Source organism: Oppia nitens, unplaced genomic scaffold, assembly GCF_028296485.1.
Source record: "Oppia nitens isolate AA-2021 unplaced genomic scaffold, nextdenovo-longstitch-racon4-pilon3 scaffold20_pilon_pilon_pilon, whole genome shotgun sequence".
NCBI classification, from domain to species: domain Eukaryota; kingdom Metazoa; phylum Arthropoda; class Arachnida; order Sarcoptiformes; family Oppiidae; genus Oppia; species Oppia nitens.
This window is the reverse complement of record NW_026533200.1, coordinates 1,544,401-1,558,726: the sequence shown is the minus strand read 5'-3', so window position 1 is coordinate 1,558,726 and position 14,326 is coordinate 1,544,401. Positions and strand designations below refer to the sequence as shown.

Here is a 14,326-nt window from a genome sequence, read left to right as displayed (position 1 = left end):
ATCTATAGTATAGATGTGAAGATAATTGATATTTATTTAGCATTAATTTATTCAAAAATAATTATTAAAAAAAATTTCCACAATTATTGACATTACATTTGAATATTATTTGAAAACAATATCTAAATTAACAATATTTCTGTATATATTGAAAATGTTTTGACGCAATCATTTAACTTAAAATTTATTTATTTATTATTATTATTTTTTTTATTAAATTTTGTATTAATTTTTTAAAACAATAGTTGTACAGCCAGTTGATGTCATTTTTAAAAATTTCATTTATATTGAAAATGTTTATAATTTAACTTTCAAATAATTATATTTACAATAAAAGTGAAATTAATTAATGTTTTTAAGTAATTTTTTTAATTATGAAAATAAATTTATTTACAACTTTACGTACAACTATTTGAAATTTTTTTTTTTAATTTTCTTTAAATTGAAATGTTTTGCCGCAATCATTGACTTCACATTTAATTATTATTATTATTATTATTATTATTAATTTTTGCTTTTATAATCAAAATGTACAACAAGTTTATGTCGTCGCAAATTACGTAAATTGGCAAATGTTTTGCCACAATCTTTATAATCACATTTGAATTTTGGTTCAATTGAATGATCCCATGACTGGTGTTGTCGTAAACAATGATTTGTTGTAAATGTTTTCAAACAATCACTAACTAAACATTTGTATCGATTTTCACTTATATGTTGTTTTTTATGACAATTTAATTGACGTTTTGTTGCAAATGTTTTATCACAATAATCGACATTACATTTGAATGGTTTATATTTTAGATGAGCAGTTATTTTATGATTTTTTAAACATTCATTTCGAGAAAATTTTTTGCCGCAATTATTGATATTACAAATGTATCGTATATTTAAATGTTTGTCATTTTTATGACAATATAATACGGATTTACTAAAGAAAATTTTATTACAATTATCATAATTGCAAATAAAGTGAATATTTAAATGTTTAATATTATTATGCAATTGAAGACTCTGTTGACTAACAAATGTTTGATTGCAATCATTAAAATCACATTTGAATCGCTTATAATTTGAATGACTTGATTGATGTCTTTGTAAATTAGGTTTAAGTTTTGCTTTAAACCGACATTTAGGCCAAAAGCACTTGTATTGCCTGTTGTTATCCACACGTGTGTTGTTATTGTTATTGTCATAATTGTGGTCACAATCGTTGATAATATAATCAGTAATTTTCAATGATTTACAATTATCTAATAAATTCAATTTATTTTCATCACAATAAATCAATTCATATGTTTTACACAATTTATCACTAATTTGTTTCAAACTATTTGCTAAAGATTTCAATTGAATTAATTGATTTAAATTCATATTCAAATATCTTATGTTTGAATGACTTAAATATTTAGATAAAAAAATGGCGATCACTTTCATCGCAAATAAAATAATGTGTTTTATCTTTTATATCACACATTCAAAGCACACACCAAACAAACAGTCAGTCAAAAACCTGTTTAGGGAAATGGATATACCTTTTCATATAAAATCATATAAAAATTTCAATTATAATAATAAATTTTTCATTAATCATTAAACTTGTTTACAGTGTATAACAGTTTAAAATATTTTTTTTGTGTTTCAATTTATCAATTAATAACTATACACTATATATATATATATATTATATGGAATATATTAGTATTATTTGTATGATTATTTTTAAATGAATAATAATTTTTTTTTTTTAATTATCAATTATGATAAAATCTATATTATCTGTAGTAATAATTAATTATAACTAAAAACTAATTATTTGTTTAGTATGTTTTATTAATATAGTTATATTAGTATATAGTTATAATAATTTATTATTTTTATAGACAACAATATCGGGTAACAATTGATTAATCATTTATCCAGCAATGAGACGGTTAACAGTAATGTCGGGTCAGTCAGGTATAGGTATGAGTTCACGGATCAGCTCAACAAACACTGCGATAGTATGTTATCAATGAATTGATATTTTAATAAATAATAGTTTAATTTTTGTTTATTTGTAGATTGATGTGTGAAAATTGATAATATATAACGTAATATATAACAAAAATTATGTAAATTAATATAATATACAATTAAAATCTTATTTTATTTTTACAAAATTTGAAATAAATACAAATAATAAAAATTAATAATTAAAATATTATAATATAATGATACATATGAAAAAATTAACTAAATAAATATAATATACAATTAATAATATAAGTAAAGATAAAAAACTTTATTTTTACAAAATTTTAATTTAATACGAATAATAATAATAATTAATTGAAAAATTTATTTTAATATCATATCATCAATAGGCATTAACTATAGATCAATTGGTATTTATTATCATTAATTTATATAAAAAAAAAAGTTTTGCCACAATTATTGACATTACATTTGAATTTGTTTAAATCAAATGAACAATACTTCGGTGTTGTTTTAAATGTTTGGAAACACCAAATGTTTTGCCGCAATCTTTATAATCACATTTGAATTTAGGTTGAATTGAATGATCCCATGACTGGTGTTGTCGTAAACAATGATTTGTTGTAAATGTTTTCAAACAATCCTTAACTAAACATTTGTATCGCTTTTCCCTTATATGTACTCTTTTATGACAATTTAATTCATATTTTGTTGCAAATGTTTTATCGCAATAATCGGTATTACATTTGAATGGTTTATGTTTTAGATGAGCAGTTATTTTATGATTTTTTAAACATTCATTTCTAGAAAATTTTTTCCCACAATTATTCACATCACAAATGTATCGTATATTTAAATGTTTGTCATTTTTATGACGATATAATACGGATTTAGTAAAGAAAATTTTATTACAATTATCATAATTGCAAATAAAGTGAATATTTAAATGTTTAATATTATTATGCAATTGAAGACTCTGTTGACTAACAAATGTTTGATTGCAATCATCATTAAAATCACATTTGAATCGCTTATAATTTGAATGACTTAATTGATGTCTTTGTAAATTAGATTTAAGTTTTGTTTTAAACCGACATTTAGGCCAAAAGCACTTGTATTGCCTGTTGTTATCCACACGTGTGTTGTTATTGTCATAATTGTGGTCACAATCGTTGATCATATAATCAGTAATTTTCAATGAATTACAATTCGCTAATAAATTCAATTTATTTTCACCACAATTAATCAATTCATATGTTTCACACAATTTATTACTAATTTGTTGTAAACTATTTGCTAATGATTTCATTTGAATTAATTGATTTAAATTCATATTCAAATTTCTTATGTTTGAATGTCTTAACAATAATTTAATTTAATATATAACATAATAATAATTTAATAAAAAACAATAACAATAAATGGCGATCACTTTCATCGCACATATAGTAATTTGTTTTGTCTTTTATATCCAAACATTCAAAGAACACATCAAACAAACAGTCAGTCAAATACCTGTTTTTAAAGGAAATGGATATACATTTTCATATAAATATAACTTAATTATTAATCCTATTAACCTGTTTATAGTATTATTGTGTATATAATTTTGTACAAGTTTTTATACCCATTGGTTGAATTGAAATACAACAACAAAATATTGTCTAATATAATAAAAAATAAACTATAGAATCGATAAAATCTATTTTCAAACACTTATTAATTAATTATTATTATTATTATAACTAATTTATATTATTTAAAATGTTTTATAATATTAAAAATTACCATAACAATATTTTATTATTATTATGTAATAATTTAAAATGTTAGAAAATAAAATATTCTATTAAAAGATATATATTAAAAATATTTATAAAAATCTAGTTAATAGTTAAATGTTTTTTTAGGAAAATGGATATACCTTTTCATGTAAAATGATTTATCATTAATCCTTAAACTATTATAGTTTACAGTTTATTACAGTTAAAATATTTTTTTTTGTGTTTCAATTTATCAATTAATAACTATACACTGTATATGTATATTAAAATATATTAATTATTTGTATGATTATTTTAAAATGAAAAATAAAATATGTAAAAAATAATTTAAATATAATTAGTATTAATCAATATTGATACATATAATGATATATAATAAAAAAATTAACTAAATAAATATAATATACTATTAATATATATATTGAATATTTATTTATTATTTACAAAACAATGAATTAAATACAATAATAATTGTAAATATTTGAAAAATTTATTTTAATATCATTTTATCAATAGGTATTAACTATAGATATAAAGTAAATTGATGTTTATTTAACATTAATTTATTTATTTAATAAAAAAGTTTTCACTTAATTATTGACATTACATTTGAATTTTATTTGAAAACAATATCCAAATGGACAGTATTTCGGTGTCGTTTTAAATGTGCGGAAACACCAAATGTTTTGCCGCAATCTTTATAATCACATTTGAATTCGGGTTCAATTGAATGATCGCATGACTGGTGTTGTCGTAAACAATGATTTGTTGTAAATGTTTTCAAACACTCTTTTACTGAACAATTGAATCGCTTTTCAATTAAATGTTGTTTTTTATGTGAATCTAATTCATGTTTTGTTGCAAATGTTTTATTACAATACTCGACAATACATTTGAATGGCATATATTTTAGATGACAATTCATTATATGTAACTTTAATAATGATTTACGACAATATTTTTTGCCACAATCATTGATATAACAAACATATTTTTTATAAAAATGTTTGGCATTTATGTGATCATTTAATCCGCATTTACTAAAGAAAATTTTATTACAATTAGTATAATTGCAAATATATTTAATATTTAAATGTTTAGTATTTTTATGCAATTGAAGACTTTGATGATTAAAAAATGTTTGATTGCAATCATCATTAAAATCACATTTGAATTGCTTATGATTTGAATGACTTAATTGATGTCTTTTTAAATTAGATTTAAGTTTTGTTTTAAACCGACATTTAGGCCAAAAGCACTTGTATTGCGTGTTGTTATCCACACGTGTGTTGTTATTGTCATAATTGTGGTCAAAATCGTTGATAATATAATCAGTAATTTTCAATGAATTACAATTATCTAATAAATTTTTTAAGTTATTTTCATCACAATTAATCAATTCACATGTTTCACGCAATTTATCACTAATTTGTTGTAAACTATTTGCTAATGATTTCAATTGAATTAATTGATTTAAATTCATATTCAAAATGTGTTTGTTGTTTGAATGTCTTCAATAATTTCGATGAAAAAATGGCGATCACTTTCATTGAACATATAATGTGTTTTGTCTTTTAATTATCATTTATTCAAAGCACACACCAAACAAACAGACAGTCAAATACCTGTTTAGGGAAATGGATAATTAATAGATATTTTTAGACAAATTAAAATATTTAAAAAAAAAATAAATTTGTATAAATTATATAGAGTATAATACTATAAACAGGTTTAAGGATTAATAATAAGATATACTTATATGAAAAGGTATATCCATTTCCCTTAAACATGTATTAAAAATATATATTAATTATTTGTATGATTATTTTAAAAGAAAAATTAAATATATAAAAAAAATTAAATATAATTAGTATTAATCAATATTGAACTTATTATTTTTTATATTTAGTGTCAATAATATGTTAAAAATCTATAGTACCTGTAGTAGTAATTTATTATTAGTAAAAATTATAATGCTTACTGTAATTACATAATTTACTGTAATTAAAATTATTATTTATTTAGTATGTTTTATTAGTATAGTAATATTTAGTATAAATAATGTATTACTTTTTTTTAGACAACAATATCGGGTAAAACTCGGGTAAAACAATTGACATAACATTTATACAGCAATGAGACGGTTATATAGTAATGTCGGATCAGTCGGGTATAGGTATGAGTTAACGGGTCAGCTCAACAAACAGTGCGATAGTTTGTTATCAATGAATTGATATTTAAAAAAAAATAATTGTATAATTTTTGTATATGTTTTTAATTAAAATTACATAATATACATAAAAAATTAATTAAATAAATATAATATACAATTAATATAATTCAAATTATTTTATTTTTTATTTTTACAAAATTTTCAATTAAATACGAACAATAATAATTATTGTAATTATTAGAAAAATTTATTTTAATATCATACCATCAATAGGTAATAACTATTAGATATAAATTTAATTGATATTTATTTAACATTAGTTTATTAACATTTATTGACATTACATTTAATTTTTTTTTAAAAACAAATGGATAGTACTTCGGTGTTGTTTTAAATGTGCTAAAAAACCAAATGTTTTGCCACAATCTTTATAATCACATTTGAATTCGGGTTCAATTGAATGATCCAATGATTGGTGTCGACGTAAACAATGATTAGTTGTAAATGTTTTCAAACAATCTTTAACTAAACATTTGTATCGCTTTTCACTTATATGTTGTTTTTTATGACAATTTAATTCATATTTTGTTGGAAATGTTTTATCGCAATAATCGACATTACATTTGAATGGTTTGTATTTTAGATGAACAATCATTTTATGTTTTTTAAATTTTGATTTATGTGTAAACTTTTTGCCGCAATCGTTGATATTACAAATATATCGTTTATTTGAATGTTTAGCATATTTATGCTGTTGTAAACTGATTTTATTAAAAAATATTTTATAACATTTATTGAAATTACAAATAAATTTCATATTACTATTAAAATGTTTAGCATTTTTATGTGATTGAAGTCCAGTTTCAAACTTAAATGTTTGATTGCAATAATTAAAATCACATTTAAATTGTTTGTAATTTGAATGACTTGATTGATGTAAATGTAAGTGACTTTCGTTAATAGCTTTATACAGACATTTGGGCCAAAAACACTTGAATTGCTTGTTATTATTCACATGAATGGTATCGGTATTGTCATAATTGAGGTCACAATCGTTGATAATATAATCAGTAATTTTCAATGAATTACAATTATCTAATAAATTCAATTTATTTTCACCGAAATTAATCAATTCATATGTTTCAAATAATTTTGTATTAATTTGTTGCAAACTATTTGCTAATGATTTCAATTGAATTAATTGATTTAAATTCATATTCAAATGTTTTTAGTTGAATATCTTTTCAATAATTACTTGAAAAAATGGCGATAACTTTTATATCACTTTTTTCAAAGCACACACCAAACAAACAGTCAGTCAAATACCTGTTTAGGAAAATGGATATACATTTTCATATAAATATATCAATAACTTTATAATATTAATCCTTAAACCTGTTTATATCAATATACAAAATATTTTGATGTTTTTTCGCTTATCTAATAATATCTATTATAATTGTTTATAATTAAACATTGATAATATTGACTTTAAATAAAATTATAATAAATCTATTATTAATTATAATTTAATTAATGATTTAATAATATCATTGCTTTTGATTATATATGTTGTACTTTTAATTTTTTAAATTATATTTATTATTTTATGGTAATTTTTTAAAATATGTAAAAAATATTGAACTAATTATTAGTACATTTGATTTCAATAATATAAAACTGTATTTAACTGAGTAGTAATAACAATAATTAGTTATATTTTTTTTAAATTAAATTATTTTTTTTAAATCAATTTTTCCATTAATACCCAAATGTACAACACGTTTATGTCGTCGCAAATTAGCTAAAGTGGCAAATGTTTTGTCGTCACAATTATTATAATCACATTTGAATTCGGGTTCAATTGAATGATCCAATGATAGGTGTTGTCGTAAACAATGATATGTTGTAAATATTTTCAAACAATTTTTTACTGAACACTTGAATCGTTTTTCAATTAAATGTTGTTTTTTATGTAAATCTAATTCACGTTTTGTTGCAAATGTTTTATTACAATACTTGTCATTACATTTAAATCGCTTATATTTTAGATGAACATTCATTATATGTAATTTTAAAAATGCTTTTTGTATATATTTTTTGCCGCAATCATTGATATCACAAATAAATTGTTTATTAAAATGTTTGGCATTTCTATGATTAAATAATCCGGATTTACTAAAGAAAATTTTATTACAATTAATATAATTACAAATATAGTGAATATTTAAATGTTTGGCATTTTTATGCAATTGAAGACTGCTTTTATTAACAAATGTTTGATTGCAATCATCATTAAAATCACATTTAAATTGTTTATAATTTGAATGACTTAATTGATGTGTTTTTAATATATAATGAATTTTTGTTTTAAACCGACATTTAGGCCAAAAGCACTTATATTGTGTGTTGTTATCCACACGTGTGTTGTTGTTATCGTTGACATAATTGTGGTCACAATCGTTGTCCATATAATCAGTAATTTTCAATGAATTACAATTATCTAATAAATTCAATTTATTTTCACCACAATTAATCAATTCATATGTTTCACACAATTTATTATTAATTTGTTGCAAACTATTTGCTAATGATTTCAATTGAATTAATTGATTTAAATTCATATTCATTGTGTTGTTGAAAATCTTCACAATAATTGAACAAAAATGGCGATAACTTTCAACATATAATGTGTTTTGTATTTTATATCATTTATTCAAAGCACACACCAAACAAACAGTCAGTCAAATACCTGTTTAAGGAAAAGGGTATACTTTTTCATATAAATATATCAATAACTTTATAATATTAATCCTTAAAACCTGTTTAAAAGCATTATACAAATGTTTTATTGTTTTTTTTAATCTAAAATTTTAGATATCTATTATAATAATTATTGTTTATAGTTAAACATACTGTATATTAAGTTTAAATTTAATTATGATAAATCTATCACTAATTATAATTTATTTACTAATTTTAATTTTATGCTGTTTTTTCGGGTTCACAGTAATGTCGGGTCAGTCAGGTATAGGTATGAGTTCACGGGTTAGCTCAACAAACAGTGCGATAGTATGTTATCAATGAATTGATATTTTAAAAAAAATAATTGTATAATTTTTGTATATTTATTTACTTAAAATTGAGAATATAATGATACATAAAAAATTAAGTAAAAAAATATAGTATACAATTTATATAAATAAAGATTTTATTTTTATTTATTTTAATATAATATCATCAATAGGTATTAATTATATATTGTAAAGTCAATTGATGTTTATTTAACATTAATTTTTTTTAGTTTTGCCACAATTGTTTAGATTAAATTTTGAATTTTATTTGAAACCAATATCCAAATGAACAGTACTTCGGTGTCGTTTTAAATGTGCGGAAACACCAAATGTTTTGCCGCAATCTTTATAATCACATTTGAATTTTGGTTCAATTGAATGATCGCATGACTGGTGTTGTCTTAAACAATGATTTGTTGTAAATGTTTTCAAACACTCTTTGACTGAACATATGAATCGTTTTTCATTTAAATGTTGTTTTTTATGTGAATCTAAATCACGATTTGTCGAAAATGTTTTATTACAATAATCGACATTACATTTAAATCGCTTATAATTTAGATGAACAGTCATTACATGAAATTTTAAAAATGATTTAAGACAATATTTTTTTCCGCAATCATTGATATTACAAATATATTGTTTATTAAAATGTTTGATATTTCTGTGATTAATTAATCCGGATTTACTAAAGAAAGTTTTATTACAATTAGTATAATTGCAAAAATATTTAATATTTAAATGTTTGGTATTTTTATGCAACTGAAGCACATTTTGATTAATAAATGTTTGATTGCAATCATTAAAATTACATTTGAATGGTTTATAATTTGAATGAATTAATTTATGTATTTGTAAATTGTGTTCAATTTTTGTTTTAAACCGACATTTAGGCCAAAAGCACTTGTATTGCCTGTTGTTATCCACACGTGTGTTGTTATTGTTATAATTGTGGTCACAATCGTTGATAATATAATCAGTAATTTTCAATGAATTACAATTCGCTAATAAATTCAATTTATTTTCACCACAATTAATCAATTCATATGTTTCACACAATTTATCACTAATTTGTTGCAAACTATTTGCTAATGATTTCAATTGAATTAATTGATTTAAATTCATATTCAAATTTCTTATGTTTGAATGTCTTAACAATAATTACTTGAAAAAATGGCGATCACTTTCATCGCACATATAGTGTATGTTGTCTTTTATATCACACATTCAAAGCACACACCAAACAAACAGTCAGTCAAATACATGTTTTTAGGGAAATGGATATACCTTTTCATATAAAATGATTTTTCATTAGTCCTTAAACTTGTTTACAGTATATTATAGTTAAAATATTTTTTTTGTTTGTTTTAATTTATCAATAAATAACTATTCACTGTATTAGTATATTAAAATATATTAATTATTTGTATGATTATTTTAATTAAAAAAAATAATGTGAAATGTAAAACTAATAAGTTTTAGTCAATATTGAACTTATTATTTGTTACATTTAGTATCAATATTATGATAAAATCTATATTACTTGTAGTAATAATTAATTATTATTTGAAAATTATAATATTACTATAATTATTTTTATTTATTTAATTTGTTTTATTAGTTTTATAGTTAGTTTTAATAATGTATTATTTTTATAGACAACAATATCGGGTAAAACTAGAGTAACAATTGACGTCATATTTATACAGCAATGAGACGGTAATATAGTAATGTCGGATCAGTCCGGGTATAGGTATGAGTTCACGGGTCAACTCAACAAACAGTAAGTGTTGGCAAAAAAGAGAAATTTATAAAATAATAGAGAAATTTCTAGAAAGTTTCTAAAAGAAATTTCTAGAAAGTTTCTAAAAGAAATTTCTATCTATGTGATCCCCATTTTAATTTTGTTATCTCGATATTGCTATCATATAATAATACATTACCGTAAATATTATTATTATTATTTTAATTATTAATTAATGTAAGAAATTAATTAATTAAACTACAGTATGATATATATATATAATAAAATGATGAATACAATTTTACAAAATTAATTATTATTAAATAATTATAATTATTTTATATATAGTTATCACATTTGTATAGTACTGTAAAGTATAATTAACTCTATAGTATAATATTTTATCTATAATATTACAATAACTAGATATGGGGATCCCATAGTATAACAATAAAGTTAAATTTCTATAGAAATTTATTCCTGAGAAATTTTCTAGAAACTTTCTATTTGCCCATCTCTACAAACAGTCCAATAGTATGTTATCAATGAATTGATATTTTAAGAAATAATTGTTTAATAATTGTATATATGTTTAATTAAAATTGATATTAAAATATCATAATATAATGATTGATATAAAAATAAATAAATAAAATATTTAATATAATTACTATAAGTAAAGGTAAAATTATTTTTATACAATATTTGAATTAAATACGAATAATAATAATTGTAATTATTTAAAATTAATTTTAATATATCATATCATATAATAGGCATTAACTATATATGTAAAGTCAATTGATGTTTTATACATTGATTTATTTAAAAAAGCCACAATTATTGACATTACATTTGAATTTGCTTAAAGCAAATGTATAATATTTCGGTGTTGTTTTAAATGTGCGGAAATACTAAATGTTTTGCCACAATCTTTATAATCACATTTGAATTTTGGTTCAATTGAATGATCCCATGATTTGTGTTGTCGTAAACAATGATTTGTTGTAAATGTTTTCAAACAATCGCTAACTAAACATTTGTATCGCTTTTGACTTATATGTTGTTTTTTATGACAATATAATAGATGTTTCGTTGAAAATGTTTTATCGCAATAATCGGCATTACATTTAAATGGTTTGCATTTTAGATGAACAACCATTTTATGCATTTTCAATGATGATTTATGTGAAAACATTTTGCCGCAATCATTGATATCACAAATATATCGTATATTTGAATGTTTAGCATATTTATGATGTTGTAAACCGATTTTACTTAAAAATATTTTATTACAATTACTATAATTACAAATATAGTTAATATTTAAATGTTTAGTATTTTTATGCGATCGAAGACCGTATTCACTAACAAATGTTTGATTGCAATCATTAAAATCACATTTGAATTTCATATAATTTGAATGACTTAATCGATGTCTTTGTAATTTATTATCATTTTTTGTTTTAAACCGACATTTAGGCCAAAAGCACTTGTATTGCGTGTTGTTATCCACACGTGTGTTGTAATTGTCATAATTGTGGTCACAATCGTTGATAATATAATCAGTAATTTTCAATGAATTACAATTATCTAATAAATTCAATTTATTTTTATCACAATTAATCAATTCATATGTTTCACATAATTTATTATTAATTTGTTGCAAACTATTTGCTAATGATTTCAATTGAATTAATTGATTTAAATTCATATTCAAATGTGTTTGTTGTTTGAATGTCTTCTCAATAATTTAGATAAATAAAAATGGCGATCACTATCATCGCACATATAATGTGTGTGTTTTGTCTTTTATATGATACCAAACATATATCACATATCAAACAGTCAGTCAAATATATACCTGTTTAGGGAAATGGATATACCTTTTCATATAAATATATCAATAACTTTATAATATAAATCCTTAAACCTGTTTAGGTAAATATACAAAATATTTTGTATTTTTTATGTTTATCTAATAATAGTTATTTTAATTGTTTATAAATTATAAATATAAATTATAATATTGAATTTAAATAAAATAATGATAAATCTATCATTAATTATAATTTATTTACTAATATAATAATATCATTGTTTAATTATATATATATGTTGCACTTATAAGTAGTAGTAGTAATAATAATAACAATAATTAGTTAAAGTTTTTTTTTAAAAAATATTTATGATAAAATTATGATAAATATTATTAAACTGTTATAACTAATAAAGTGGTGTTAAAAATATGATTTTTTTTCTATAGCTATTACAGTGATTATGATTGCAGTGCTAGAGATGATCAATCAGTATCATTAAAATTTATTTAATTATAATTAATTAACTTATAATATTATTAATATGTTTTATAATATTAATAATTACCGTAACAATATTTTAGTAAAAAATTTAAAATGTTTTATAATAAATTTACAATATAGTTTATTGCAATATTTGAGTACTAGTAAAAATTTTATTTATTAATATAATAATAAAATTTAATTAAAAGTTTAATATTTAATATTTCGTAAAATAATTTATTTTAATAATTAAGAAAATAGTTATATTTACAATAAAAGTGAATGTAATTAATATATTTTTTTTAATTATAATTTTTTTTTTTTAAAAACATTTCAATAGATTTACAGTCATTTGATGTCTTTTACAAAAAATTTCATTTACATTGAAAATGTTTTGACGCAATCATTTAAACTTCACATTTATTTATTTTTATTAATTTTTGTATTAATACCCAAATGTTTATGTCGTCGCAAATTACCTAATGAGGCAAATGTTTTGCCGCAATCATTATAATCACATTTGAATTCGGGTTCAATTGAATGATCTATTGATAGGTGTTGTCGTAAACAATGATATGTTGTAAATGTTTTCAAACACTTTTTTACTGAACACTTGAATCGATTTTCATTTAAATGTCGTTTTTTATGTAAATATAATTTAATTTTTGTCGAAAATGTTTTATTACAATAATCGACATTACATTTAAATCGCTTACAATTTAGATGAACATTCATTATATGTAATTTTAAAACTGATTTTTGAGTATATTTTTTGTTGCAATCATTGATATCACAAATAAATTGTTTATTAAAATGTTTGGCATTTTTATGATTAATTAATCCGGATCTATTAAAGTAAATTTTATTACAATTAGTATAATTGCAAAAATATTTAATATTTAAATGTTTGGTATTTTTATGCCATTTAAGACCATCTTTATTAACAAATGTTTGATTGCAATCATCATTAAAATCACATTTGAATTGCTTATGATTTGAATGACTTAATTGATGTCTTTGTAATTTAGTATCAGTTGTTGTTTTAAACCGACATTTAGGCCAAAAGCACTTGAATTGCGTGTTGTTGTCGTCGATGACATAATTGAGGTCACAATCGTTGCTAAAATAATCACAAATTTTCAATGAATTACATTTCGCTAATAAATTCAATTTATTTTCACCACAATTAATCAATTCATATGTTTCACACAATTGAATTAATTGATTTAAATTCATATTCAAATGTGTTTTGTTGAATGTCTTCACAATAATTG

At 20.8% G+C, this 14,326-nt stretch overlaps 1 protein-coding gene across 1 annotated transcript; it reads right to left on the bottom strand.

Moving 5' to 3' along the window:
- Positions 1-4,377: 4,377 nt before the first annotated feature.
- Positions 4,378-14,152, bottom strand: LOC128953167 (zinc finger protein 761-like). The gene is made up of 8 exons (XM_054298642.1): positions 14,101-14,152; positions 13,532-13,597; positions 12,225-12,345; positions 11,881-12,029; positions 9,284-9,499; positions 8,311-8,437; positions 6,313-6,695; positions 4,378-4,604 (listed from the first exon to the last, which is right to left on the bottom strand). Exons 1-8 carry the CDS (start codon positions 14,150-14,152, stop codon positions 4,378-4,380), a joined length of 1,341 nt encoding a protein of 446 aa, XP_054154617.1.
- Positions 14,153-14,326: the final 174 nt, after the last annotated feature.